The sequence below is a fragment of the Ornithodoros turicata genome, unplaced genomic scaffold, assembly GCF_037126465.1.
Source record: "Ornithodoros turicata isolate Travis unplaced genomic scaffold, ASM3712646v1 Chromosome32, whole genome shotgun sequence".
Classification (NCBI taxonomy): Eukaryota; Metazoa; Arthropoda; class Arachnida; order Ixodida; family Argasidae; genus Ornithodoros; species Ornithodoros turicata.
Window position 1 is genome coordinate 718,297 of NW_026999357.1, and position 25,867 is coordinate 744,163.

Here is a 25,867-nt window from a genome sequence, read left to right on the forward strand (position 1 = left end):
CCTTCAATGTAACGCATGCCAAGCACAGTACGTGGGCCAGACAAAAACCGCATTCAGAATCAGATTTAACAATCACCGATCGGACGTGACGAAAAAACCTAATCTTCCAGTTTCACGCCATTTTAGCCAGCCAGGGCATTCAATTAACGATGTTTCAATTTTCCTTCTTCAAACAAACTTCAGTTCCGACCGGTGCCGAGAACAGCGCGAATCTTACCTTATCTACAAATTCCAGTCTATCATAAACGAGGACCCCAGTGTACTGTCAACAATAAGAAACTTATCTGCTTAGATAGTGTATTGCTGCTTGTTCCCCTTTTCTTTGCAGAACAACAGTCCACAGCCCTTGGATTCCATCCCACCTCCCGGACTATGACCTCTTCACCGGACATGACTCAACCACTTCCTTGTACTTGACCTGCTGACGGCCGCCAGGTGGCGGGACACCCCGATTGTGACGTCATTGTAGCACTGTATAAAACTCCTTGTGTCATTTGTCATTCTTCAGTCCTGACGAAGGCGGAGCTTCCGCCGCAACGTTGACTTTCCCCTTAACTTTCCACTAGTAAATAAATAACTCCCGCTTTTTCTACTTCCTACATCTTTGTTGTCTGCCTCATATTTTGTTAGTACCTATATATATATATATATGCACATCGTGCTGACGTGTTCCGTGAACCACTGTTGAATATACTAATCAGATAAGTTGACACGGGCACTCTTCAATAACCATGCCACAGATGCCCATACGAAAGGCGTACTAGGAACACGAAGCTTAATCAGAAAAGTTCTTCCAATGACGTCAGCAGCAGAAGACATCTCGATGCAGAGGAGAGGCCTCAGTGCCCCCGCACGGACTTAATCCTCTCCACGTCATTTAAGGTGCGCCCTCTGATGACGTCTTAGATGGTCCTTCCGGTGGAACAGATGGAGCACGCGAAGTTCCTCTGCTCCTCGTGCACCTCTTTGGAATGTCTGTCTAGGGAGTCCTTGGAGGAAAACGCGCCCCCACAGACGGAGCACGCGAAGTTCCTCTGGCCCTTGTGGATCGCTACCAGATGTCTGTCCAGGGAGAACTTTTGCGAAATCCTTTCGAGCACACTGGGCACACGTAGGGCTTCTCCCCGGTGTGTGTTCTCTCGTGGCACGTAGTGCGAGCCTTGTAGGGACTGGAGTAATCGCAGAAGCTGCATCTGTGCCTCCCTGGAGGCTCCTGGGCGGCAGGCGCAGGAGGCGTGCAGGCGCGGCGGCTCAAACCTGAAGGAGGAAGGACAGACACGACTAAGTATTCCGACCAATGTCATTTATGCCGAAAAATACAACAGGGGGGAAACGATGCAGGGGCGACAGTGATGTGGTTACATAATTGCGCAATGCTTGCTCTGCATTCTTGTTCCTTACCTGCAACGCATACACAGACACGTAAAAGAAGTAAGAAGTAAATAAACCAGGGTCAGCTAAGTCGCATCACGTGAGCCAGCTGAGAAACATCTGACACCCACATAACACGATTTAGCATATGCACAGCCCCACGTGGTCATGAAAGTCCCCCAGCCCAATCTTGATCATCAAATAAAGTCACCGTAGCTTTAAAGAGGTTGATCCGTTTCGTACGTTGTAGTCCAGCGATTCCACTCACAAAATCCAGCATTATTCTTTTGAACGCTTATTTTCTAAATGTTGGGCTTTCAAAACTGATTGTTTTTTGTTTTTTTTTTCAAACAGCCGTCAAAGGCGACACCAAAAGACACGGACGAAGGCAGGCAAAGATCCAAGTCTTGGACCACACGCCGTATACACCATCTAGGGCCATTTGAAACACGGCCGGGGATTTTGTGCAGAATCCCGTCTCAAAAATGGAGGGAGGAGATGCTCCTACCCCACCCAGGGGCGGATCTAGGATTTTTCCGAGAGGGGGGTCCGCATGGACAAGTGCCAGGTGCATGCTGGGACTGGGCCATTGAACCCCATGTTTATGTCTGAAATTGAGGGGGTCCGGACCCCTGGACACCGCACCCCTAGAGGGTGCGGTGCCGTCACGCCGAAGGCCGACTGTAGTAATATGCACAAATCACTGTGATGTCCGCAGACAAGCAAAAGTTCGTTGCTTAGGCTTTCCCACCTGGTTCATCCCTTCAAGGTTACGTGCTTGAAGAAAATCTGACGTGGGAACATGGCATTTGTAATACTCCGGCTTTGCCGAACCGAAGCGCGAGACGTCTATTCTCTTGTAATTTTGTTTTGTTATTTGCTGGTTTCTCCTACTTGTGAACAAAGACGGGATTCGAACCACTCAGGTGATGTGCCACGGTGCCGACAGATCGCCCAAAGACTGGTCGCCTGGTCTTCTTGGGAATAATAGGACATGTCCGCTCTTTATTTCTTCAAGGTGAACTCCTTTTAGAAATATTATTGGAAGAAGTTCGCCTTCCAAAGGGTGATCAAGTAGGGGCGCTGCGTGGGAAAAAAAACGGTCTTTAGGCGTCTAGGTTTAGGTCTAGGTCTAACGGTTTAGGTTCCCGCCGCTGTACACATTTTAAGGGGGTATCCCGAAATGCCGCCTTTAAGAATCCACCGTTTAGAATCCTATATGCTCAAAATCCCAAAAGGCGGTTGAGTAGCGTTGCGCGCGTGCTGAACTATGGGTAGCCCCCCAATGTCGTGATGAACTGTCAAAAAACACCTAAACTAACCTAACCTCTGAGAACTAATATAACCTAGACAAAATCTAATAATTCCTGCTGCTCTGATGTGAACGCCATGCTAAGCATAACGGTCGCCACAAACCTCGCTTTTATTCATGAGAATGATCTCTACTGATGTCAAAATCACGCAAAACTCTGAGGTTTGTGAGTAATATGCATAATTCAGCACTCATTCCGCCATTCTTCACATTAGAGCTTTAATTTAGAAAGGTGGGGTCTTGAACATCTAGGATTCTAAACAGTGGAATTCTTAAGGGTGGAATATCGTGGTGTCCCTATTTTAAGACAAGGGCCTTGCTTTCCTCGATGTTACGTGTGGATTTCGTTTTGTCGTCGGCGAAGCGCGTAATTCTGCGATCCCCATGGCCAGCCGTAGCCATACCAGAAGTTGACTATACTGCCCCGGCTACACTCAACGAAAAAAAAAAAACCCTGGAACTAGAACTTCAGGAGCCGTATCGCTAATCGGATCAGGGCTTTTGAAGACCATCTTGAGCACCTCGGAGGCAGTTCATGTGTACGACACCGACGAAATGTGTCAACTGTAACAACACGTTTCGACGGGAGGTTGCTGAGGCAGGGCCGTCAGGTGAACAAGATCCTCTGGCTTCAAGCCCTGACGGCACTGGCTTCAGTGACCCCACGGAAATTGTGCAGACTGTGAACAGGAGCATATCAGAGCAAGATATTGGTGCGAGCCCATTGAGGCACCCGTAGTAGACGACGTAGAAGAAACAGAAGCAGAAGAAACCAGCAAATAACAAAACAAAATTACAGGAGAACAGACGTCTCGAGCTTCGGTTCGGCGAAGGCGGAGTATTTACAAACGCCATGTTCCCACGTACGATTTTCTTCAAGAACGTAACGTGGAAGGAATTAACCGAGTGGGAAAGCCTAAGCAACGAACTTTTGTTTGTCTGCCGACATCACCGTGATTTGTGCATATAACTATAGTCGGCCTTCGGCATGACGGCACCCTCACCGAAAGCAAAAAAAAAAAACAGAGGGAGACAGCGTGTGGGGTGGAAGTCCACTCTTTGTGCCTGTGTTTGACCCCTGCGCGCGCTGCCCAATAGGGGTGCGAAAAAAAATCGCGCGCCTTGTGGGATCAAAATATGCAACTATTTTATTGCATATCCTGAAAGAGCCATGTCTCAGCTATGTTAGTACAAAATATTGAAAAATTTGAAGATGTCCTTTTTGGGTAAAAACTGCCGCGAAAATGAAAAATTTTCCTTCGTCTTCCGCGTTCACTGCATTGTTACGGGATAATGGCTGAAGATAAAGCAACGTATTTAACGTCAAACGAAAGAGCAAAGAATGATATTTCCGCTTAGGCGAAGAACATCACAGTCGGAGATCCAGGGCCTGGGCCATGACCTTCCATACGTGCGGTAAAATGGCTCTTTATTGTATATTTGGGATTTTTTTTCGTATACTTTTTGTTGGCCATATAAATTTAATAGCACACGGTGAAACATGCACCATCCACTCTGCCAGGAAAAAAAAAGACGTTCAAATGGGACATCTCGTTCAAGAGATACAAGGTCACGAAGTTGGAAAAATTTAAACTGCGAAATCGCGCCGGTTGCTTCGAAGTGCCGTGGACGGAGAAGAAAATATCGCAGAGACCTCCGGGCAGGCACCTTTTGCATCTGTAGGTGGGATAACATATATTTTTTTTCGAGAGAAATAAAAAATGCGACCGGCGGGCATCATTCGATTATAAATGAAACTACCCAGGAGCATTGTTGTGCAACATCACCAACGCCGCTCCACTTGTTCAGTTCCTCTCTCATTTTCACCCTTTCCCTCTTATATAAGCCTTTGTCACCCATTTGCAAGTTTGGTCCTGTTGAAGGCAGCGCTGACTGCAGGAACGTCAAACCCTAGCTGTAAATCTATTTCTAGTAACGCCTTAATTATTAATACAATAAAAGTAGCAAACTGTGTTTAATCCTTATACGGCTTCCCAAACCTCTTCATTACATGTAATCTATTTTTTTCGGCTCCATCTGTACCAAATTATCGATATATATATATATATAAAATAAAGAAAAATAGCATACGCTCTTTGGCTGCACGTTGAACATATGTTTATAAGTCCCAAACGTCGCCACACCAGCATTGGACAGCTGTTTCGGCCTTATTGGGCCTTCATCATCAATGCGTAGGTGGGCGACATTTGAGCGAGTGGCGTCGGAAGGTCACGTGGAACGTGATGTCCTCCCGTCAGGGTGAGTGACTCACCTCTGAAAGCCCAGTGCGAAGCCAGTAAAGTATTAAATAAAGAAAAATAGCATACGCTCTTTGGCTGCACGTTGAACATATGTTTATAAGTCCCAAACGTCGGCTTTATACTTTACTGGCTTCGCACTGGGCTTTCAGAGGTGAGTCACTCACCCTGACGGGAGGACATCACGTTCCACGTGACCTTCCGACGCCACTCGCTCAAATGTCGCCCACCTACGCATTGCTGATGAAGGCCCAATAAGGCCGAAACAGCTGTCCAATGCTGGTGTGGCGACGTTTGGGACTTATAAACATATGTTCAACGTGCAGCCAAAGAGCGTATGCTATTTTTCTTTATTTAATACTTTACTGGCTTCGCACTGGGCTTTCAGAGGTGAGTCACTCACCCTGACGGGAGGACATCACGTTCCACGTGACCTTCCGACGCCACTCGCTCAAATGTCGCCCACCTACGCATTGCTGATGAAGGCCCAATAGGGCCGAAACAGCTGTCCAATGCTGGTGTGGCGACGTTTGGGACTTATAAACATATGTTCAACGTGCAGCCAAAGAGCGTATGCTATTTTTCTTTATTTAATACTTTACTGGCGTCGCACTGGGCTTTCAGAGGTGAGTCACTCACCCTGACGGGAGGACATCACGTTCCACGTGACCTTCCGACGCCACTCGCTCAAATATCGCCCACCTACGCATTGCTGATGAAGGCCCAATAAGGCCGAAACAGCTGTCCAATGCTGGTGTGGCGACGTTTGGGACTTATAAACATATGTTCAACGTGCAGCCAAAGAGCGTATGCTATTTTTCTTTATTTAATACTTTACTGGCTTCGCACTGGGCTTTCAGAGGTGAGTCACTCACCCTGACGGGAGGACATCACGTTCCACGTGACCTTCCGACGCCACTCGCTCAAATGTCGCCCACCTACGCATTGCTGATGAAGGCCCAATAAGGCCGAAACAGCTGTCCAATGCTGGTGTGGCGACGTTTGGGACTTATAAACATATGTTCAACGTGCAGCCAAAGAGCGTATGCTATTTTTCTTTATTTAATACTTTACTGGCTTCGCACTGGGCTTTCAGAGGTGAGTCACTCACCCTGACGGGAGGACATCACGTTCCACGTGACCTTCCGACGCCACTCGCTCAAATGTCGCCCACCTACGCATTGCTGATGAAGGCCCAATAAGGCCGAAACAGCTGTCCAATGCTGGTGTGGCGACGTTTGGGACTTATAAACATATGTTCAACGTGCAGCCAAAGAGCGTATGCTATTTTTCTTTATTTAATACTTTACTGGCTTCGCACTGGGCTTTCAGAGGTGAGTCACTCACCCTGACGGGAGGACATCACGTTCCACGTGACCTTCCGACGCCACTCGCTCAAATGTCGCCCACCTACGCATTGCTGATGAAGACCCAATAAGGCCGAAACAGCTGTCCAATGCTGGTGTGGCGACGTTTGGGACTTATAAACATATGTTCAACGTGCAGCCAAAGAGCGTATGCTATTTTTCTTTATTTAATACTTTACCGGCTTCGCACTGGGCTTTCAGAGGTGAGTCACTCACCCTGACGGGAGGACATCACGTTCCACGTGACCTTCCGACGCCACTCGCTCAAATGTCGCCCACCTACGCATTGCTGATGAAGGCCCAATAAGGCCGAAACAGCTGTCCAATGCTGGTGTGGCGACGTTTCGGACTTATAAACATATGTTCAACGTGAAGCCAAAGAGCGTATGCTATTTTTTTTTATTTAATACTTTACTGGCTTCGCACTGGGCTTTCAGAGGTGAGTCACTCACCCTGACGGGAGGACATCACGTTCCACGTGACCTTCCGACGCCACTCGCTCAAATGTCGCCCACCTACGCATTGCTGATGAAGGCCCAATAAGGCCGAAACAGCTGTCCAATGCTGGTGTGGCGACGTTTGGGACTTATAAACATATGTTCAACGTGCAGCCAAAGAGCGTATGCTATTTTTCTTTATTTAATACTTTACTGGCTTCGCACTGGGCTTTCAGAGGTGAGTCACTCACCCTGACGGGAGGACATCACGTTCCACGTGACCTTCCGACGCCACTCGCTCAAATGTCGCCCATCTACGCATTGCTGATGAAGGCCCAATAGGGCCGAAACAGCTGTCCAATGCTGGTGTGGCGACGTTTGGGACTTATAAACATATGTTCAACGTGCAGCCAAAGAGCGTATGCTATTTTTCTTTATTTAATACTTTACTGGCGTCGCACTGGGCTTTCAGAGGTGAGTCACTCACCCTGACGGGAGGACATCACGTTCCACGTGACCTTCCGACGCCACTCGCTCAAATGTCGCCCACCTACGCATTGCTGATGAAGGCCCAATAAGGCCGAAACAGCTGTCCAATGCTGGTGTGGCGACGTTTGGGACTTATAAACATACGTTCAACGTGCAGCCAAAGAGCGTATGCTATTTTTCTTTATTTAATACTTTACTGGCTTCGCACTGGGCTTTCAGAGGTGAGTCACTCACCCTGACGGGAGGACATCACGTTCCACGTGACCTTCCGACGCCACTCGCTCAAATGTCGCCCACCTACGCATTGCTGATGAAGGCCCAATAAGGCCGAAACAGCTGTCCAATGCTGGTGTGGCGACGTTTGGGACTTATAAACATATGTTCAACGTGCAGCCAAAGAGCGTATGCTATTTTTCTTTATTTAATACTTTACTGGCTTCGCACTGGGCTTTCAGAGGTGAGTCACTCACCCTGACGGGAGGACATCACGTTCCACGTGACCTTCCGACGCCACTCGCTCAAATGTCGCCCACCTACGCATTGCTGATGAAGGCCCAATAAGGCCGAAACAGCTGTCCAATGCTGGTGTGGCGACGTTTGGGACTTATAAACATATGTTCAACGTGCAGCCAAAGAGCGTATGCTATTTTTCTTTATTTAATACTTTACTGGCTTCGCACTGGGCTTTCAGAGGTGAGTCACTCACCCTGACGGGAGGACATCACGTTCCACGTGACCTTCCGACGCCACTCGCTCAAATGTCGCCCACCTACGCATTGCTGATGAAGGCCCAATAAGGCCGAAACAGCTGTCCAATGCTGGTGTGGCGACGTTTGGGACTTATAAACATATGTTCAACGTGAAGCCAAAGAGCGTATGCTATTTTTTTTATTTAATACTTTACTGGCTTCGCACTGGGCTTTCAGAGGTGAGTCACTCACCCTGACGGGAGGACATCACGTTCCACGTGACCTTCCGACGCCACTCCCTCAAATGTCGCCCACCTACGCATTGCTGATGAAGGCCCAATAAGGCCGAAACAGCTGTCCAATGCTGGTGTGGCGACGTTTGGGACTTATAAACATATATATATATTGTTACAAGCTCGCAGGGAGGGTTCGAAGTCCGTTCTGGCCGAACCCGTCAGACACAATTCTCCTTGCACCAGCGCACGTGTCCATGCCCGGCCCAATAGCCTCCTCTTTATCCACCGCAACACTATTCCCCCTCCTCCCCCGGTTGCGGTTGACGGTGGCATCCCGCGCCGCGCACAGCTGGCGCGGCGGAAGCTCCTCGGTATGGTGCCAAACGGTCTGCGTGGACAACTAGAGGTCTGGATCGTCCCGTCAGCTTGATGCGGTACACCACGTCGTTGAGCCGCTTCATTATAACGTAGGGTCCGTGCCAGGGACGCTGCAATTTCGGCGAGAGCCCACGTTTCCGTGTAGGGTTATATAACCAAACGGACTGCCCTTCCGAGAATCCACCGCCAGACGCTTTCAAGTCATAGTGTGTCTTCATACGGGTGAAGGCTTGTTGCATGTGGTGCCTGGCAAACCTGTGGACAATCTCCAGTCGTGAGCGCAGTGTATGAAGGTAGGCCGAGGCGCTGGTTGCGGTATGCTCAGTATCTGGAGTCGACGCAAGGGCTAAGTCGCTTGGAAGACGCAATTCGCGGCCAGTAAGCATCATTGCCGGCGTTTCCCGGATGGCTTCGTGGGGTGCTGTCCGGTAGGACAACAGGAAGAGTGGAATGAGATCGTCCCAGTTCTTCTGGTTCTCGGCCACGAATAGGCTAATGTGCTGCAGTATCGTACGGTTGAACCTTTCAACCATACCGTCAGACTGTGGATGCAACGGCGTAGTGCGAGTTTTCGCGATGCCAAGGTACCCGCACATGTCGTGGAAGACCTGTGACTCGAAGTTACGACCCTGGTCCGAGTGTAGTTGCATGGGAGCCCCGAAACGGGCTACCCATTCGGTCACTAACGCTTCCGTCACTGTAACCGCCTCTTGGTTCGGGAGTGCGTACGCCTCGGCACGGGAGTGCTCGGGAGTACTCGGGAGTGCTCAGGACTGGAGATTGTCCACAGGTTTGCCAGGTACCACAATATATATATATATATATATATATATATATATATATATATATACACATTGTGGGGCGAAGTAGAGGAAGAAGTTTGGACGTTGCGGGACGACCAGGAAGTGAGAGACTTGGGGGTAAAAGGAGAACGACGAGGGGTGTGTGTGGTCAGTGTAGACGTGGAAGCGGAGAAGAAAAGACGCTGTAAGATGTAAGTCATTAAAACAGTGGTTGTTGAGTATACCTTGTAGTTGCATTTGTGCCTCGCTTTCCACGGGAGTCGAAGGAACGGGCTTTGCCCCCGAGAGTGGGAATAGGCTCCCACAAATGGCGCCCAGACGTGGGGCCCGAGCTCGTTCGTTCGATGACGTGGAGGACGTGGCACGTTCTATTTTTTCGTTCCATTTTAGTGTGTCAAGTTTTGTTTCAGTGTGATACCGCCGGATTGTGGTACTTTAATTACTTCGTGTTCTTTCATTTTTTTCTTTGTATCTCGCTTTGTTGGGGCAGCATTTTTGCTGCTCGTTTTGTTTGAGTGTTACAGCTCCCGCCCGGTGCCTGACCCGTGGAGCTGATGGACCGTACACCGCCTCGCGGGTACAACCTCCGGAGTGGAGCTCCGGTACCCCAACGGTCCCACTCGGAGGAGCGGCCGGTACACGTCGCCCCGGCGCCTACGGAGCCGAGAGGACCGGCCGACGATGTGAAGGCACCTGCAGTGCCTCCATCCCAAGGTACGTCGACTACGGTATCTGCAGTGCCGCAGTCAGACACCACAGCAACGGCAGAGCTTCTGTCACGTATGGCAGAGCTGTGCTCGTTGATGACGCGACGCCTTGATGCCGGGTTGGTTTCGCCGCCGCAGGCACAAGCGCCCGTCCGACTGACAATCCCTGTTCCTACCTTCTCAGGGTATACCGATAGAAAGTCAGTCGCAGACTTCTTGGATGACCTCACCGCCTATCAGGCTGGTATGGGAATCTCAGACGAGGTCTTGATCCTACGCATCCTGCAGGTTGCTTTGGTAGGAGACGCCGCCCGCTGGCTTCGACTGCAGTCGAGATTCACGTCCTTGCAGGACTTCAAGCAGCGGTTTAAAAACGAATTCCTTCCCCCGGATTAGGAATATCGTATCCTGGAGGAGCTGCACAAACGTACTCAGCATCCAGATGAGACGTTGGCAGAATTCGTACGGGCCCTGCAAGAGCTGTACAGCAGAGCAGAACCAACTGCAACAGAGCAGCAGCGAGTAGCACGAGCTATCCGTCAGTGCCACCCCCGCTTCCAGCCCTACCTTCGAGCCCATCGCTTTGATAGTCTTGAAGCGTTGGCGCAGGAGGCTCGTACCATACAGGGCGACCTCCTAGCCGAACTCGAATATCGGCCCCCACCGCCGCCTGAATGGGCGTTAGAACCACGCTGTGCGTGGTCAGCGGGAGCAGCCTCGGTCGAACGCCTACCTGCAGTGGGACAGGATGAGCACCACCGCAATCCTTATGCGGAGCCATCCCGCCGAGCAATTGATCCCTTCCGTCATGGACAGAGGGCGATCCCCGCAGGAACGAGCCATGACAGACCCGTCCTGCCTAATTATCGTGGTCGACCCGGCAATACAGCTGGCGAAACTACCGACAGGCAGCGGGAACGGCAGCGTCTGCCGCGCCCGCAGCCGCAAAGGTCCGTCGGCTGTTGGAATTGCGGCAGCCCCGAACATTTCCGTCGGGACTGTCCGCACCGAGGGCCGAATACCCGTAATGTGCCAACGGGAAACGGCCGCAGCCGACGTCCATGAACGCTCGCTTAACGACGTCGGCTATCTGCCGAGAGAGCGAACGAACGGTCGCTAGCAGCGGCCTTGATCATGCAAAAGCTGGCTCTGCAAGCAGCAAGGCAACCAAAGGAGACGCATTAGCTCCTTTTGCTCTCTCTGTTCGGAATGGCATTCAGGACAGAGAACCAAATATCGCAGTTCGCATTTTGGGCAGAAACTACATCGCCCTTATAGACACGGGAGCTACACTCTCTCTCATCGGCGACTGTGTTTACGAGCACTGCCTGCAAAGACAAGTAGTTCTGCAGACTACTGAGGTCACCCTTCGTCTTGCTTCCAATGACGTCATTCCAGCACAATCTGCAGTTGTGCTCTGGCTCCGTTTCGATGGGAGACGGCGAAAGCAGCGCTTCGTCCACCTTCCTGGCCTGGCAGTGCCCGTTATCCTGGGCAGGGATTTCATCATCCGGCACAAGTTGGCGCTGGACCTGCCCAATGGAGGATACGTATACCATGGCTCGACAGGGTTCTTCCCCTTCGCCACGGCAGCGGACGATTGCACGGCACAGCAAGCTGCAGCAGTCTCCACCGAACCGTCTGCACTCCCGACTGTCTTGGGGTCATTCCATGGTCCTGAGGAGGAGCGCCGTCAGCTTCAACAAGTACTGCGGCAGTATGACGGTATCTTTACGGAAAAACCCGGTAAGACGTCTCTGTTACAGCATAGCATAGACACGGGTAACGCTAGGCCCTGGCGTTGTAATCCAAGACCTTTGAGCGTACATAAGCGTGCTTTGTTAGACGCTGCTCTAGAAGAAATGCTCCAAACCGGTGCAGTTCAGAGATCCCAGAGCCCTTGGGCGTTTCCTGTCGTCCTGGCTCCGAAACGTGATGGTACGGCAAGGTTATGCGTCGACTATCGTCGACTTAACGCAGTAACTGTAAGGGACTCTTATCCCTTCCCGTCCATCGAATCAATCATGTATTCCCTGGGCAACGCTGCGGTGTTTTCAACGCTTGATTGTAGCAGAGGGTTCTTGCAGATCCAAGTTGCCCCGGAGGATGTCCCGAAGACAGCCTTTACCTGTCATAGGGGTCTGTTCGAGTTCGTACGGATGCCTTTCGGTATGTCTAACTCACCAGCCAGTTTCCAGCGGTTGATGGACACCGTATTAGGAGATGCGAAGTACAATTTCGCGATGGCATACATGGATGATGTCGTAGTGTTTTCCAGAAATTTTCAGGAACACTGGGAACACCTGTCAATCGTCCTTGCAAGGATGAAGCAGGCGGGGCTAACCATTAACCCCCGCAAGGTACAGCTGGCATCGCCTAGGATCAGCCTTCTCGGCTTCGTGGTGGACGGAGGCACCATCAGTCCTAGCGATGACAAGCTAAAGGCGATCATGGAGTTTCCGGTTCCCGGTAACGTAAAAGCCTTGCAGCGTTTTCTAGGTGTGGTTGGCTTTTACCGGCAATTCATTCCTAATTGTGCTCAGTTAGCGCAGCCGCTTAACCAGTTGTTGCGCAAAGACACACGCTGGCATTGGGGAGAACAGCAGGAACAATCCTTCCGAGCTCTATCTCATGCAATCGCTAATACGGCCAGGCTATATTTGCCCGACCTAAATAAACCGTTTGTTGTGCAAACAGATGCTAGCGATTATGGTGTTGGCGCAGTTCTCTTGCAGGAGCATGACGCTATTCTCTGTCCAGTGGCTTTTGCAAGTCGCACGCTGAATCCGGCAGAACGGAACTATTCCGTCACGGAAAAGGAGTGCCTGGCGATCATCTTCGCTCTCAGGAAGTTTGATCTCTACCTGGATGGCAGCACTTTCACCGTCCAGACTGACCACCAGGCACTCTCATGGCTGCAGCGGCTCCACAACCCAGCTGGACGTCTCGCCAGGTGGGCCCTGAAGCTACAAGGCTACTCCTTCAACGTGGAGTACAGGCGGGGCTCCACGAACGTGGTAGCGGACGCACTATCCCGTGCGCCTCTACCGGAGGGGGAAGAGGTAGGCACCGAGGCGCCTTCTCAACTCCTGGCAGCAGCACAAGTGGCACGGGACGGATCCTCGTCCTGGGGCACGGTCGTGAGCAGAGAGCAGCTCCTACACGCTCAGAGAGCGGACGGCCTTTGTCAGCGGGTGTCTCAATGGTTAGCTGAGCAGGTCTCGGCAGACACCGGAACGTCTGACGGACGGCACGACTCCTATCTGCTGGGCGAGGATGGCATCCTGTTCAGGTACATACCCGAGGCGGATGACGATGACGGTACATCCCCATTCAGAGTCGTAGTGCCACGGAAGCTGCGTAAGTCTTTCATACGTTACTTTCATGACTCGGCCTTGGCAGGTCACAGCAGTGGCAGGAAAACTTATGAAAAGTTATGTCATGTTGCGACATGGCCAGGAATGAGGCAGGACATACCTAAGTATGTTCGTACTTGTCCGATATGCCAGAGAGCAAAACCTCGCGGTGGTTTACCCCCCGGGCGCTTACAGCCGGTTCAGAGCAATAGGCCCTGGCAGATAGTTGCTTGTGATGTGATGGGACCTTTTCCTCGTAGTCGTAGAGGTAACCAGTACCTGTTTGTGGTTACTGATCATTTCACAAAGTGGGTTGAGCTGTTTCCTCTCAGGACGCTGACTTCCCAAAGAGTATGGGAACGACTACTCGACACCTTTTGCCGGTTCGGGTTTCCCGCTCAGCTGATCACTGACAACGCAACCTACTTTACAAGTAAGGTGTTCTCAGATTCTTGCGCTGTCTTAGGCATTCAGCACAAGAAGACTTCCCCGTATCACCCTCAGGCTAATATTACCGAACGTGTTAATCGGAACCTGAAGATGATGTTGGTTGCTTTTACTAGTCAGCACCACCGTGATTGGGATCTTCGCCTGACTGAGCTGGCGTTCGCTACACGGACGACGGTCAACAGATCTACAGGCTTCACCCCGGCGTTCCTGAACTTGGGACGAGAGGCTCCTTTTCCAGTAGAGAATGCCCTGGGCCTCCGGGATGGCAGTACCCAGCCTCCTTATTCAAGGTACGCTGAGGACCTCCAGAGCCGACTGGACGTCGCAGCTCGGACGGCTCGGGAGAACTTGGACGTCGCAAGGTTGGACCAGGCTCGCCAGTGCAACCGTGGACGACGGAATCTCACCTACAGCGTCGGTGATCTTGTCCTTCGACGGACTCACCCGCTTAGTGATGCGTCACGTGGCTTTGCAGCTTCGCTCGCAGATAGGTGGGATGGCCCCTTCGAGGTAAGTGCATGCTCCTCCGGCCTCACTTACAGGCTTCGTCGTTGTGACACGGGCGAAGAAACGGGGCCAGTACATATCTCGGACCTGAAGACTTACCACCTCCGAGACCCCGAGAGTGAAGAAGCAGACGGTCAGCTTCCTCCTCTAGACCTGGACCAGGATCCTGTTCCCGGACCTTCCAGGCGCTACAGTTTGCGTCCCCGCAGGCGGCGCATGTAGCTGCCGCTATCCTAGTCGCTAAATCCTAGTGCTCTTGAATACTTGGTCTTTCTTAGTGTGATTTCTGTTTCGCAGTCTTCAACTATAACCTTCTGGGGGAGAGCCTTTTCAGGTTCTCGCGGTCGGAAATTGCTTTCTCACCGTCGTCCCCTATTCTTTCTCGCAGCGGCCATGCCTCCCCAAAGAAAGCGTAGTCGCGGGCCTGGACGCTCTCCAGGATCTAGTTCATCTACCGCCCGGCCTCAGGTACCGAGCCGATCCGAGCCACCAACTCACCGGTCAGTGGCTACATGGACCGTCGTAGCGGGAGACAGACCGGTATCATGGGCCTCCCGCTCTCGCTGGACCTCTCAACCGCGCCCGCTTCGCACCGACGACCCGGCGAAAGTGCCTCAGCCTTTCAGAGGTCTGTTGTTGACAGACCGACACCTCAATGACCCCCCGATTCCGCTGACTGCGGAGGAAAAGAGACTTCTGTGTCCTCTGTGTCAAGTCCCTGAGCTGCACCGTCGAACACATCGACAAGGACCGCTTCACCGAGCTAGGCAACAGTCCAACAGCGGGGACGTGGCCTCAGCGCTAGAGACATTGAGGAGGCACAGGCCCGACCTCTTAAGGCCTTCCTCCCCACCGAACCCTGGGGACGACGTGGTCCTGGAGTTCGATGACGACGACCTCTAAACATTCTAAAGTTTTCGGTTGTCAAACTGGGTTCGACGTTTTGCGGTGGGGGAAGTGTGGGGCGAAGTAGAGGAAGAAGTTTGGACGTTGCGGGACGACCAGGAAGTGAGAGACTTGGGGGTAAAAGGAGAACGACGAGGGGTGTGTGTGGTCAGTGTAGACGTGGAAGCGGAGAAGAAAAGACGCTGTAAGATGTAAGTCATTAAAACAGTGGTTGTTGAGTATACCTTGTAGTTGCATTTGTGCCTCGCTTTCCACGGGAGTCGAAGGAACGGGCTTTGCCCCCGAGAGTGGGAATAGGCTCCCACAACATATATAATGAGGGGAAAAAGCCATTAAAGAAACAAGTAAATGACACTAGGCTTATTTGAAATTAAAAATTCCAGATTAAGATGGTTTCTATGGCTGCACGCAGAGAAACAGATAGACATGGAACGATGCGACAGCACCAGAGGACACGTGTTTCGCCGTGTTTGCGGCTCGTCAGCTCTGGGTAGCTGCGCATCGTTAGGAATTGGCAAACCACGGGTCGCTCAGTGAGCGATATGCACCTGACTGAGCACTCCTCAATGCCACAGTGCAAGCCAGCGAATTATGATGGAGGGAAAAAAAAGCCATTAAAGAAACAAGTAAATGACTCTAAATGTATTCGAAATTAAAAATTACAGATTAAAATGGCTTCTATGGCTGCACGCCGAGCAACATGACAGCACCGGAGGACACGTCCAGCCATAGAACGATCTTAATCTGTAATATTTAATTTCAAATACGTCTAGTGTCATTTACTTGTTTCTTTAACGGCTTTTATCTTTTCATTATAATTCACTGGTTTGCACTGTGGCATTCAGGAGTGCTCTGTCACCCTTCCAGGTGTATATCGCTCGCTGAGCGACCCCTGGTTTACCAATTCAGAAGGATGTGCAGCTACCCAGAACAGATGAGCCGCAAACACGGCGAAATACGTGTGCTCTGGTGCTGTCGCATCGTTCCGTGAGCATCTGTTTCTCTGCGTGCAGCCGTAGAAGCCATCTTAATCTGTAATTTTTAATTTCAAAATGTCTAGTATCATTTTTTTCATGCTTTTTCCCCTTAATTATATATATATATAGATATATAGGGTGAGGTAAAAGGATTATCAAACGGCCACGAAGTTTTACAGAAGTCCAAAAAAAGACGCGGAAACAGATTTTAGGGAAGTTAAAAACACTAGTTTATTACATGGGGAGACGTTAAAAAGTAAAATGGGCAAGGGGTCGACGTTTCGACAGTGGCACTGTCTTCGTCAGGACAAAAGATGCGTAGCTGATTACACATTTCTTAGATAGGTTTGCTACATGACGTCATAATCGGTACGGGCACGCCACAGGCGTTTGTCAGTGAGTCAGATTCGGGAATATTCCAGAAGGTCAAGTCCGGGTGGTGATGTCATTCGCCGTAGGTCACTGTCCGCTTTGGGGAAAATTCCGGGCAGGGTGAGCGCTGCTTCAAACTTTGCTGAAAAAAAAAAAGAGAGAAAGAAAAACAGAAGGGAAACGAAAAGGAGGAAAGTGTAGCTCATCTAGGCGGCCAAATTTCTTACCGTTGAAAGTGCTCCCAGATCTTCGTTAATGGTTGATTGGAATTTGTAAATGAGATAAGATTCGCGTTGTTCCCTGCACCGATCTGAGCTAAAATTTGACTGGAGAATAAAAAGTGACACGTTATTTAGTGAATGACCTGGTTGTTTGAAATGGCGAGAGACCGGGAGGTTTGGCTTTTTGGTAACGTCAGATCGGTGGTTGTTGAACCTGATCCGAAATGATGTTTTAGTCTGACCTACGTATTGTGCTTGGCACATGCCGCACTGAATGACATAAATGACGTTAGATGAATTACAGTCGAAGTCACCATTAATTTTGACGGAAAAATTGGAATTAGTACTTTTAGTACTTGGGTGCTTTGCATTAATTTGGATATTTGACACCTTCGACCATCGCACGGGTGACAGCCGTTTCCTGGGTGTGCTGCTTTGCTAACTTTAGAGCTAACTAGATTATCGTGCAGGTTGCGCGCGCGCCTGTAGGTTACCCGCGGTGGCTGAGGGAAAATTTGTCCCATGCGCTCTGATTGGAGAAGGATACTATGATGACGGTTTAGTATATTGTTAACGCTTGGAATATTGCTGCTAAATGTTAAGATGATGTTTGCGGAACCATTATCTAACACACGTTTGTGGTTTTCGAACAGGGATTTGCGATCTGCTTTGCGGGCTTTGTTTAGAGCGTCGTCAACTAAGCTAGGTGGAAATTGACGACCGATGAATGTTTCCCTAAGTTGAGCTAGATTTCTGTCCAAGTCATCGTCACTGGAACAGATGCGCCTGTATCGAAGTGCTTGGCTGTAAGGGATGGCAAGTTTAGTATGACGCGGGTGACAACTGTTAAATGCTAGATACTGTTGAGAGTCCGTAGGTTTACGGAACAGGTTTGTGGACAAGGCCCCGTTGGTTAACTTTACTTGGACATCGAGAAAGTTAACAGTTAAAGGGGAATAAGAATGGGTGAACTTGATGGCCGGATGTGCTTTGTTAAAGTCGCTGATAAATGTGATTAGGTCATCTTCTGAGTGTGGCCACACCATGAAGATGTCGTCGAGGAACCGCTTGTAAAGCGTGGGCTTCTTCAGGCGCTTAGACAGAAATTCTTCCTCTAGAGCTCCCATAAATATATTTGCATAGTTAGGTGCCTTTTTGGTACCCATAGCCGTGCCATGAACTTGCAAGTAGTGCTTACCGTCAAATTCGAAGTTATTTTTCAGAATAAGATTGAGAAATGTGCATAGGACACAAGGATCGTATGAGGTATCAGAATATTTTGAAAATGCCCTTTCAGCTGCAGCAATGCCATCCTCGTGGGGGATGTTAGTATATAGAGAGGAAACGTCTAGCGTGACTAGCAAACTGGAAGAAGGAGGCTGACATTCACTTAGAACTTGAAGAAAGTGATTGGTGTCCTTAATGTAGCATGGTAGTTTAGGAGGTATATCTTTAAGAAGGTGGTCAACAAAGCTTGAAATGTTCTCGGTAGCTGTACCGTTGCATGAAACTATTGGGCGCCCTGGATTTCCAGGTTTATGGATTTTAGGGAGCATATAAAACCTGCCCGCTGCGGGGTCTTTGGGGAGTAGATAATCGTATAGGGTGGAATCTATCTTTTTACTTGCTTTTAGATCTTTTAGACTGCGGATAATATAAGCCGTAATTTCCTCTGTAGGGTCAGCCTCGAGGAGTTTGTAGAACAATGCGCACGATAATTGCCGGATACCTTCGTTAATATAGTTTTCTTTGTCCATTACTACGATTGCACCACCTTTATCAGCTTTTTTAATGACTATGTCACTGCGGTCCCGAAGTTCAGAAAGGCTGCGCTGCTCAGCCGGCGTTAGATTTGGCTTCGATTTGCTGTTGTATGATTTATTGTAAGCGTTAATGATATCTTTTTGAACTGCACGGATGTACATGTCCAGAGCCTTTTCACGGTTAGCCTCTGGCGTAAAGTTGGATAGCGGTTTAAATGGGTTGGAATCTGACTTAGGTTTGTCATGAAAGTATTCCTTCAGGCGTAGACGGCGGGCGAAATTATCTAAGTCCAGATAAAGTTGGTATTCATCTAGCTTGTTGTTACTGGGGCAGAATGAGAGGCCACGGCTGAGTAGTGATATTTCCGAATCGGTAAGTTCGTGGGACGATAAATTAACGACGTTATGGGACTTCTGAGGTAGCATCTCTGCAGATGAGGCTGCTGGGGTGGGACCTGTTTTTCTAGCAAGCGGTTGACGATTTTGCGACGGCGTATTGGTTGTACCTGCATTACTTATATGATCACAGTCCTGAGCTGACACACTGGGTTCAAGCGTAGCTGGAGTATTAACGTTGTCCCTGACTAGCTTCCTCCGCTTAGCATTGCGAATTGCCTCTTTCCTTTCTTTTGCGTATTGTGCTAATTCTAACTGGTGGTTGTCTGTTAAAACAGATTTACAGTCGATAGTTTTCGCCTGCTGGGATGATTGGGCTATGGCGTCCTCACAATGGGATATAAGCACTTCGATTAACGCGGCCGAAGCATTGTTGAGGATCTCATTCCACTTATTCTGATGTGCAGATTTTAGGGGAAAGGTGGGTTTAAGGTTAATGGCGAGACCCTTGGGAATTTTGTCCTGATCTTTGTAGAGTTGTAAAGTGGTGCGATGGGAATTATAGCGTGCTGATTTATCGGCTAGCTTACGAAGTTTAAAGAAAGCTTGCGTACTTGGGGGAGGTTCACTTTCAGAAGCAGAAGAGGCACGCTTACCGGCGGTTAGTCAGTCCAGCGTCGATGGTCTTGTATTCTGCCGTCGTCGTTCCAGGGCGGCTGCCTCCTGAGGGGTAGGCCACACTGGATCCGGAACAGCAGTCACGTTGGGTCGGCGTGATGGTAGGACCCGTCGAAGTCGTGGAAGCAGGTCCAGCAGGTGTCGGCTGATCATCCGAACTCCCTCGTAGTTTGGATGGAGGCCGTCAGCTGCAAGGACCTGGGTTGGTCGTCGTCGATGGAATCCGTGGTCCAGGTACGACCGGTCCACGCCGACCCAACGTGACTGCTGTTCCGTGTGGCCTACCCCTCAGGAGGCAGCCGCCCTGGAACGACGACGGCAGAATACAAGACCATCGACGCTGGACTGACTAACCGCCGGTAAGCGTGCCTGTTCTCCTTCTGAAAGTGAACCTCCCCCAAGTACGCAATTTTTCTTTAAACTTCGTAAGCTAGCCGATAAATCAGCACGCTATAATCCCCATCGCACCACTTTACAACTCTACAAAGATCAGGACAAAATTCCCAAGGGTCTCGCCATTAACCTTAAACCCACCTTTCCCCTAAAATCTGCACATCAGAATAAGTGGAATGAGATCCTCAACAATGCTTCGGCCGCGTTAATCGAAGTGCTTATATCCCATTGTGAGGACGCCATAGCCCAATCATCCCAGCAGGCGAAAACTATCGACTGTAAATCTGTTTTAACAGACAACCACCAGTTAGAATTAGCACAATACGCAAAAGAAAGGAAAGAGGCAATTCGCAATGCTAAGCGGAGGAAGCTAGTCAGGGACAACGTTAATACTCCAGCTACGCTTGAACCCAGTGTGTCAGCTCAGGACTGTGATCATATAAGTAATGCAGGTACAACCAATACGCCGTCGCAAAATCGTCAACCGCTTGCTAGAAAAACAGGTCCCACCCCAGCAGCCTCATCTGCAGAGATGCTACCTCAGAAGTCCCATAACGTCGTTAATTTATCGTCCCACGAACTTACCGATTCGGAAATATCACTACTCAGCCGTGGCCTCTCATTCTGCCCCAGTAACAACAAGCTAGATGAATACCAACTTTATCTGGACTTAGATAATTTCGCCCGCCGTCTACGCCTGAAGGAATACTTTCATGACAAACCTAAGTCAGATTCCAACCCATTTAAACCGCTATCCAACTTTACGCCAGAGGCTAACCGTGAAAAGGCTCTGGACATGTACATCCGTGCAGTTCAAAAAGATATCATTAACGCTTACAATAAATCATACAACAGCAAATCGAAGCCAAATCTAACGCCGGCTGAGCAGCGCAGCCTTTCTGAACTTCGGGACCGCAGTGACATAGTCATTAAAAAAGCTGATAAAGGTGGTGCAATCGTAGTAATGGACAAAGAAAACTATATTAACGAAGGTATCCGGCAATTATCGTGCGCATTGTTCTACAAACTCCTCGAGGCTGACCCTACAGAGGAAATTACGGCTTATATTATCCGCAGTCTAAAAGATCTAAAAGCAAGTAAAAAGATAGATTCCACCCTATACGATTATCTACTCCCCAAAGACCCCGCAGCGGGCAGGTTTTATATGCTCCCTAAAATCCATAAACCTGGAAATCCAGGGCGCCCAATAGTTTCATGCAACGGTACAGCTACCGAGAACATTTCAAGCTTTGTTGACCACCTTCTTAAAGATATACCTCCTAAACTACCATCCTACATTAAGGACACCAATCACTTTCTTCAAGTTCTAAGTGAATGTCAGCCTCCTTCTTCCAGTTTGCTAGTCACGCTAGACGTTTCCTCTCTATATACTAACATCCCCCACGAGGATGGCATTGCTGCAGCTGAAAGGGCATTTTCAAAATATTCTGATACCTCATACGATCCTTGTGTCCTATGCACATTTCTCAATCTTATTCTGAAAAATAACAACTTCGAATTTGACGGTAAGCACTACTTGCAAGTTCATGGCACGGCTATGGGTACCAAAAAGGCACCTAACTATGCAAATATATTTATGGGAGCTCTAGAGGAAGAATTTCTGTCTAAGCGCCTGAAGAAGCCCACGCTTTACAAGCGGTTCCTCGACGACATCTTCATGGTGTGGCCACACTCAGAAGATGACCTAATCACATTTATCAGCGACTTTAACAAAGCACATCCGGCCATCAAGTTCACCCATTCTTATTCCCCTTTAACTGTTAACTTTCTCGATGTCCAAGTAAAGTTAACCAACGGGGCCTTGTCCACAAACCTGTTCCGTAAACCTACGGACTCTCAACAGTATCTAGCATTTAACAGTTGTCACCCGCGTCATACTAAACTTGCCATCCCTTACAGCCAAGCACTTCGATACAGGCGCATCTGTTCCAGTGACGATGACTTGGACAGAAATCTAGCTCAACTTAGGGAAACATTCATCGGTCGTCAATTTCCACCTAGCTTAGTTGACGACGCTCTAAACAAAGCCCGCAAAGCAGATCGCAAATCCCTGTTCGAAAACCACAAACGCGTGTTAGATAATGGTTCCGCAAACATCATCTTAACATTTAGCAGCAATATTCCAAGCGTTAACAATATACTAAACCGTCATCATAGTATCCTTCTCCAATCAGAGCGCATGGGACAAATTTTCCCTCAGCCACCGCGGGTAACCTACAGGCGCGCGCGCAACCTGCACGATAATCTAGTTAGCTCTAAAGTTAGCAAAGCAGCGCATCCTGGAAACGGCTGTCACCCGTGCGATGGTCGAAGGTGTCAAATATGCAAATTAATGCAAAGCACCCAAGTACTTAAAAGTACTAATTCCAATTTTTCCGTCAAAATTAATGGTGACTTCGACTGTAATTCATCTAACGTCATTTATGTCATTCAGTGCGGCATGTGCCAAGCACAATACGTAGGTCAGACTAAAACATCATTTCGGATCAGGTTCAACAACCACCGATCTGACGTTACCAAAAAGCCAAACCTCCCGGTCTCTCGCCATTTCAAACAACCAGGTCATTCACTAAATAACGTGTCACTTTTTATTCTCCAGTCAAATTTTAGCTCAGATCGGTGCAGGGAACAACGCGAATCTTATCTCATTTACAAATTGCAATCAACCATTAACGAAGATCTGGGAGCACTTTCAACGGTAAGAAATTTGGCCGCCTAGATGAGCTACACTTTCCTCCTTTTCGTTTCCCTTCTGTTTTTCTTTCTTTCTTTTTTTTGCAGCAAAGTTTGAAGCAGCGCTCACCCTGCCCGGAATTTTCCCCAAAGCGGACAGTGACCTACGGCGAATGACATCACCACCCGGACTTGACCTTCTGGAATATTCCCGAATCTGACTCACTGACAAACGCCTGTGGCGTGCACGTACCGATTATGACGTCATGTAGCAAACCTATTTAAGAAATGTGTAATCAGCTACGCATCTTTTGTCCTGACGAAGACAGTGCCACTGTCGAAACGTCGACCCCTTGCCCATTTTACTTTTTAACGTCTCCCCATGTAATAAACTAGTGTTTTTAACTTCCCTAAAATCCGTTTCCGCGTCTTCTTTTGAACTTCTATATATATATATATAATACATATTATAATAAATATATAGTGTTTGTAATTCAAACTTGCAGATTAACATGGCTTCTATGGCTGCACGCAGAAAAACAGATACTCATGGAACGATGCGCAGCTACCCAGGGCTGACGAGCCGCAAACACGGCGAAACACGTGTCCTCTGGTGCTGCCGCATCGTTCCATGAGTATCTGTTTCTCTGCGTGCAGCCATAGAAGCCATGTTATTCTGTAAGTTTGAATTACAAACACGTCTAGTATCATTTATTTGTTCCTTTAATGGCTTCTTTTTCCTGCATTATAATTCACTGGCTTGCACTGATGCATTGAGGAGTGCTCAGTCACCCTCCTAGGTGTATATCGCTCGCTGACTGACCCCTGGTTTGCCAATTCGGAACGATGCGCAGCTACCCAGGGCTGACGGGCCGCAAACACGGCGAAACATGTGTCCTCTGGTGCTGCCGCATCGTTCCATGAGTATCTATCTATCTATATATCTATATATATATATATATATTGTCCTTTTGTCCTGATGAAGACAGTGCCACTGTCGAAACGTCGACCATTCTTTTTTAATCGAAGTGTTAAATTACCCTTTAAATCAATTAGTTTTTGTTAACGTTCCTGTAATCTGTAATCCACGTTTATTATTTCAGTTTTATTCAACTCGTAGCCGTCTGATATATTAACCTCTTTGTCCTATGTATATATACAGGGTGTCTCAGTCAAATCCCCGGGCTAAATAATTCGCGAACGGGTGCACCAATCGAAGAACTTTCTTTTTTCAAGTATCTGTCCGATACCACCTACCAGCTGCGAACCGCGTGAATGAGTGGGAGGCGCCCATTATTTCAATAAAAATTCAAATGAGTTGCTTGAGAAACATAACTTCTAAAGCAGGGCGCGGTCGGCATTAAAATGGGTACTGCGCCTTTTGGGACCTTCAGTGGACACCATTTACAGAAAAATCTGCTACCGAAGCGAGTCATTTGTTGCAGTAATTAATTGGTTTCGGTTTACATATTTTTGTCACGGTGAAGCGAAAAAGGACATTCTTCCACTCCCTTATCCACCAATGAATTACGTGTTGATGACCTTACTTCGCAACGGGGAGGGCTGGAGAAAAAATAACAGCGTCAAACAGGTTACGCCAGTCCCCGCCCCGCTTATCTGACTGATATGCGCCTTTTCTCTGTTATGATCGCAAGGACGAAACACAGTTAATCACATAGTATCTTGGTATCACATGCTTTCCATTTTTTCTTCAGCAGTGCCCATTGCGAAGTAAGCTTTAGAACAAGTAATTCATTGATGGATAAGGGAGTGGAAGAGCGTCCTTTTGCGCTTCACCGCGACCAGCCGCGACAAAAAGAAATGTAAACCGAAACCAATTAATTACCGCAACAAATGACCCGCTTCGGTGGCAGATTTTTCTCTAAAAGGTGTCCACTGAAGGTCCCAAAAGGAGTAGTACGCATTTTAATGCTGACGATGCCCTGCTTTAGAAGTTATGTTTTTCACAAAACTCATTTGAATTTATATTTGAATAATGAGCGCCTCCCACTCATTCACACGGTGCGCAGCCTCTAGGTGGTATCGGATGGTATCTTGTAGAAAAGAATATTCTTCGATTGGTACGCCCTTTCGCAAATTATTTAGCTCGGGGATTTAACTGAGACACCCTGTATATATATGTTGGTTTGGCCGAGTTGTAAATCAACAAGCCTTAAGATGGAAACGAATAGGAATAAGTTAATACTAAGATTTATTATTATACAAAATAGGAATAAAATTTAGCTATTACAAAATCGACGTTCCGCGGAAACTCCGCCTGCTTCAGGAATGAAGGGCAACCTGCGTATGTCCATTTTAAAGCGACGGGACTGTTCGTGACGTCAGATGCGCCTGAGGCGGATGCGGCGGTACTAAAGCATGGAAGCTTCCAGTAGGTGTGTCCCATGGTCTCTGATTTCAGTGTCTCAAAGGTTGGAGTAGGTCATCGTCGGTCGGGGAGTCTGGCTTTTGTGTTCGTCGGCGTTAGCCTTCTATGTCCTGGGGGATATTCCGCGAATGACCTTATAGCGATTTCCTGCTTGTTCTTGGCGTTGTCTGGGTGGAGCGTATTCAAACCGTGGTGGACTGAAAAACAAAATATTTGTCCAAGTGGGCTGCTGGATTGTAAGAGCGAATCGCGGTCTTTTATTTTGTGTTCATATTACGAACTGTTCATAGGGTACTGGGGTCTTCGTTTATGAGAGAATTCAACTTATATATGAGAAAAGATTCGTGTTGTTCCCTCGCTCTGTCTGACCGATATCCTGACTCAATCATGAAGATCGGTACGCCATCAATAGAGTGCCCCTGCTGCTGGAAGTGGCGTGAAACTGGGAGATTTGGTTTCTTCATTATATCAGATTTATGGTTCTTGAATCGGATTCTGAACGGGGTTTTTGTCTGTCCGATATATTGTGCATTGCACGTGTTACATTGGATAGCGTATATGACTTTGGCCGAGTTGCAATCGAAGTTTCCCAGTACCTTTGCTTTGAATCGTGAGTTTGTGCACGGATCTGTTTCGCACGTTTTCATTGCCTTGCAGATTCGGCACCGTTTGCCATTACATAGTTGACAACCACGAACTTCATCTGTCGGTTTGTTGACTTTAGGCCTTACTAATCTACCCTGTAGTTTGCGGTCGCGACGGTAAGTGACGCGAGGTG

The 25,867-nt window shown here is 48.7% G+C and overlaps 1 protein-coding gene across 1 annotated transcript; it reads right to left on the reverse strand.

The window, feature by feature from the left end:
* Positions 1 to 902: 902 nt before the first annotated feature.
* LOC135373801 (zinc finger protein 467-like) lies at positions 903 to 8,246 on the reverse strand. Its single transcript, XM_064606868.1, has 2 exons — positions 8,176 to 8,246; positions 903 to 1,257 (listed from the first exon to the last, which is right to left on the reverse strand). Exons 1-2 carry the CDS (start codon positions 8,244 to 8,246, stop codon positions 903 to 905), a joined length of 426 nt encoding a protein of 141 aa, XP_064462938.1.
* Positions 8,247 to 25,867: the final 17,621 nt, after the last annotated feature.

Bases quoted from the DNA above. Each gene is read 5' to 3' on its own strand.
- LOC135373801 (XM_064606868.1), bottom strand. From the start codon at position 8,246: ATGCGTAGGTGGGCGACATTTGAGGGAGTGGCGTCGGAAGGTCACGTG. The intron at 1,258-8,175 runs GTGAGTGACTCA...TTCCTCCTTCAG, and splicing joins CGTGATGTCCTCCCGTCAGG to GTTTGAGCCGCCGCGCCTGC.